The sequence below is a fragment of the Peromyscus eremicus genome, chromosome 17, assembly GCF_949786415.1.
Source record: "Peromyscus eremicus chromosome 17, PerEre_H2_v1, whole genome shotgun sequence".
Taxonomy (NCBI): Eukaryota; Metazoa; Chordata; class Mammalia; order Rodentia; family Cricetidae; genus Peromyscus; species Peromyscus eremicus.
Window position 1 is genome coordinate 54712662 of NC_081433.1, and position 3698 is coordinate 54716359.

The 3698-nt window shown below is 41.0% G+C and overlaps 1 protein-coding gene across 1 annotated transcript; it reads left to right on the plus strand.

Annotated features, from left to right (window-relative positions):
• Positions 1-458: 458 nt before the first annotated feature.
• On the plus strand, positions 459-3213 carry LOC131894241 (ubiquitin-ribosomal protein eS31 fusion protein-like). Its single transcript, XM_059244470.1, has 2 exons — positions 459-534; positions 2742-3213. The coding sequence occupies exons 1-2, from the start codon at positions 459-461 to the stop codon at positions 3209-3211; spliced, it is 546 nt and encodes a 181-aa protein (XP_059100453.1). The 3' UTR covers positions 3212-3213.
• The last annotated feature ends 485 nt before the right edge of the window (positions 3214-3698 follow it).

Consider the following 3698-nt stretch of genomic DNA (forward strand, 5'->3'; position numbering starts at 1 on the left):
ATAGAGTCTTTTATTAGAGGTTAATTTGCAGAGAAAGGAGAAAACAATTTCTCTACCTCAAGGAAAAAGAGTAGGAAAGCACTTGATATGTGACATAAATAAAATAATGGCAAAAGGTTTAGGAGATGTCTGCTTGGCAAATATCCAGCTCTATGTTAATCAGAGAAAAAAAAACACCCTACAAAATTTCCTATATTCGCTGTTGAATTTTTTAAGAGATATTTTTGTATATACTCACTACATGTTCTACTTCTGTTTACCATTGGCTTCTGCCAAGTTGTGTACAAAGTTAAGTCTTTATTAATAAATTATACTTAAACCAGAACCGCAGCTAAGGAACTGTAGTTATGTTTCATGTTAGACTATTATTGCCAGCATCTAGTTGAATTACAGCCAGAGGTGAGGTGGGATTTTTCACCTGTCTCAGAATTTTAGTTAAAATGTGCAAGTGGGAAGTGATGACGGTAGTGAAGGCTGTAGGCGTCCGAACTCTGAGGAGGACCCTGGATGTACCTGTTCAGATCTTACCAAGAGGTAGCCGATGTAGTTCCTACCCTGATAATCCCCGCCTTAAGTTTCCAGCTCAAATCACAAAAGGCTAGAGATTCACTGTGAATCAGCTCGCCAGATGTTAGATGCATACTTCAGAACCCGTGTGCTGCTGAGGCTGCATGGTACCCTTTCTCTCTGCCCAGTGCTACTACCTTCGTGTCCAGTATATTTATGGAGGCCCTTATTGCCTCTTTCTCTTCCCCTTTCTCCTCATCCCTATCCTCCTCCTGCCTGCCCTCATCTTCTCTTTTAAAGTATAATTTTAAAATGTATATATTTGTTCTAGATAAGGTGGCTTAAGCCTATAATCCCAGGACTTAAGAGGATAAGAAAAGAGGATTGCCAGTTGAGGCCAAGCTAGAGGACATAAGAAGAACCTGACTCACTACCAGGTTGATCTCAGTCTGCGGGGAAGGCTTTGCCCTGGAGGAGATGGGAATGGGGGGCAGACTGGGGGGAAGGTGAGGGGGGCATGAGGGGGGAGAACAAGGGAATCCGTGGCTGATATGTAGAACTGAATTATATTGCAAAATAAAAATTAAAAAAAAAAAGAAGAACCTGACTCAAAGCGTGTGTGTGTGTGTGTGTGTTATAGTAGATATATTTTGTGTATATATAGTATATAAATACATACATATTTAAATATATAATATGATGATTTGATATACACCATGAAATGATTACAATCAAAACAATAAACCTGCCCATCACTGCATTTAACATTTTTCCTTCTTTCTTCCCTTTGTTCCTTCCTTCTGTGTTTCCTTCCTTCCTTCCTTTTTATTTTTTGAGTCTTTAAAGGGAATTCATTATGCAGAAACTCTGTGGTGGTGGTTCCTTTCCCCTGTTATAGGGAGGAAGAATGGAATATTTCACTTTCCCTTCTAGTTGGGGGTTATTGCTACATTGTACCAACTTTATATCACTAACTCCTGTTATTCAAACCCCTGCTACCTAGTAAGCATTCAGTGCGTTTAGTTGAAGGAGAATAAATGAGTTCCCAGTCCACACAAATGCTCATGGAAATTGTAATTAATCTTTCATGATTTGGGGAAGAAGAAAAACAACAAACACGCATAAAGATTCAGCTGTAGCCTTTTGAGAAATGCTAACGCTGCTCTAAAGCAGATTGAAAACAAACCAAAGCTGGAGTGGGAATGCACTCACCTTAAATTTTCCTTTCATAAAACCTCTTGAATATTTGTGCCAGGACATGTACTACTGTCTCTCATATGGTGGCTAGATGGTAAGTAACCAGAACTATGCTTTCTCAGGACAGCACACACACTTGCTGAACTTTGAATCTTGAACAGCGCCGGGCGGTGGTGGCACACGCCTTTAATCCCAGCCCTCGGGAGGCAGAGCCAGGCGGATCTCTGTGAGTTCGAGGCCAGCCTGGGCTACCAAGTGAGTTCCAGGAAAGGCGCAAAGCTACACAGAGAAACCCTGTCTCGAAAAACCAAAAAAAAAAAAAAAAAAAAAAAAAAAAAGAAAAAAGAAAGAATCTTGAACAGCTCCCAACAGCCCATAAGTGGAAAGCTTGCCGCTTCCCTTTGGTGATGTTGGGAGGTGGTGGAACTTTGAGGAGTCCAGGTGTAGTGAAAGCAATTTAGATCTTTGGCACAGTGACCTTGAAGGGGCCATTGGGATTCTCTGGCTATGTCCTTGTTTTCTGTGTGCTGTGAAATGAGGAGCTTCCTCTGCCCAGTGTCCACTGCCATGAAATACCACCTGGTCAAAGACCCAAAAGCAACAGGGACAACTGGCCACAGATAGAAACTTCTGAAATTGTGAGCCAAAATGAATCATTCCACTTTTTCTGTTTACTGTCTTGCACACTTTCTAAAACAACGAAAGCTGACCAACACTAGCTCCCTGTGTCTCAAATTAACCACAAGTAAAATGCATTCCTCCAAGGAATCAAAATTCCTGCTAAATGTGTTCTATATTTCTCTTGATATTTAAAAAAAAAAATTGGAAATTGACTTTAAAGGAAAAGTAACTAGATTTTTCTATCATTTTGTGTAATCCAGTGTTTGAAGTAGAAGTGTTTCTGGTTAGGTCATGAACACATCATATTAGAAGGCTTGGTTTAAGAAAAAGAAACTCGGGCCGGGAAGCCCCGTTGGCCCTTGAGGCTCTTCCTTTCTGATCCACCATCTGTGAATGTGGGTGGAACCTCGACCAAGATGCAGATTTCGTGAAGACCCATGCAGGGAAAACCATCACACTTGATATTGAACCCTCAGACACTATAGAAAGTGTAAAGGCCAAGATCCATGATAAGGAAGGAATTCCTCCTGATCAGCAGAGGCTGATCTTCACTGGTAAGCAGCTGGAAGATGGCCGTACTTTGTCTGAATACAATATTCTAAAGGAGTCCACCCTCCATCTTGTGTTGAGACTTCGTGGTGGTGCTAAGGCAAGGAAGAAGAAGTCTTACACCACTCCCAAGAAGAAAAAGCATAAGAGGAAGAAGGTTAAGTTGGCTGTACTAAAGTACTATAAGGTGGATGAAAATGGCAAAATTAGCCGTCTTCGTCGAGAGTGTCCTTCTGATGAGTGTGGTGCTGGAGTTTGCATGGCTAGCCACTTTGACATACATTACTGTGGCAAGTGCTGTCTGACTTACTGCTTCAATAAACCAGAAGACAAGTAGTTGTGTATGAATAAATAAAAAGACAGGAACTGAAAAAAAAAGAAAAGAAAAAAAAAAAGAAACTCAGGGCTGGCCAGATGGCTAAGTGGATAAAGGCACTTGTCACACAGCCTGACATGTGTGCATCTGAGTTTGCTCCCGGGTATTCATGGTGGACAGAGAGAACCAAGTCCTGAACATTGTCCTCTGACCGTCACATACATGCTACGGTTTTTACACACACACACACACACACACACACACACACACACACACACACACACACACAGAGAGAGAGAGAGAGAGACAGAGAGAGACAGAGAGAGACAGAGACAGAGACAGAGAATAATAAATAATCTTTTAAAAGTAAGGTGTGGGACTGTGATATGTGGCTTTAGCCAAGTGTCAGCCTCAGACTTTTGAATATAAAACAACTATTAATAAAGAGAAGATTATAGGAAGTGATATTAGAAGTGTCAAACAGATGTTGGAAATGAAGATAGTCAAT

Bases quoted from the DNA above. Each gene is read 5' to 3' on its own strand.
- LOC131894241 (XM_059244470.1), top strand. From the start codon at position 459: ATGACGGTAGTGAAGGCTGTAGGCGTCCGAACTCTGAGGAGGACCCTG. The intron at 535-2,741 runs GTAGCCGATGTA...ACCTCGACCAAG, and splicing joins TGTTCAGATCTTACCAAGAG to ATGCAGATTTCGTGAAGACC.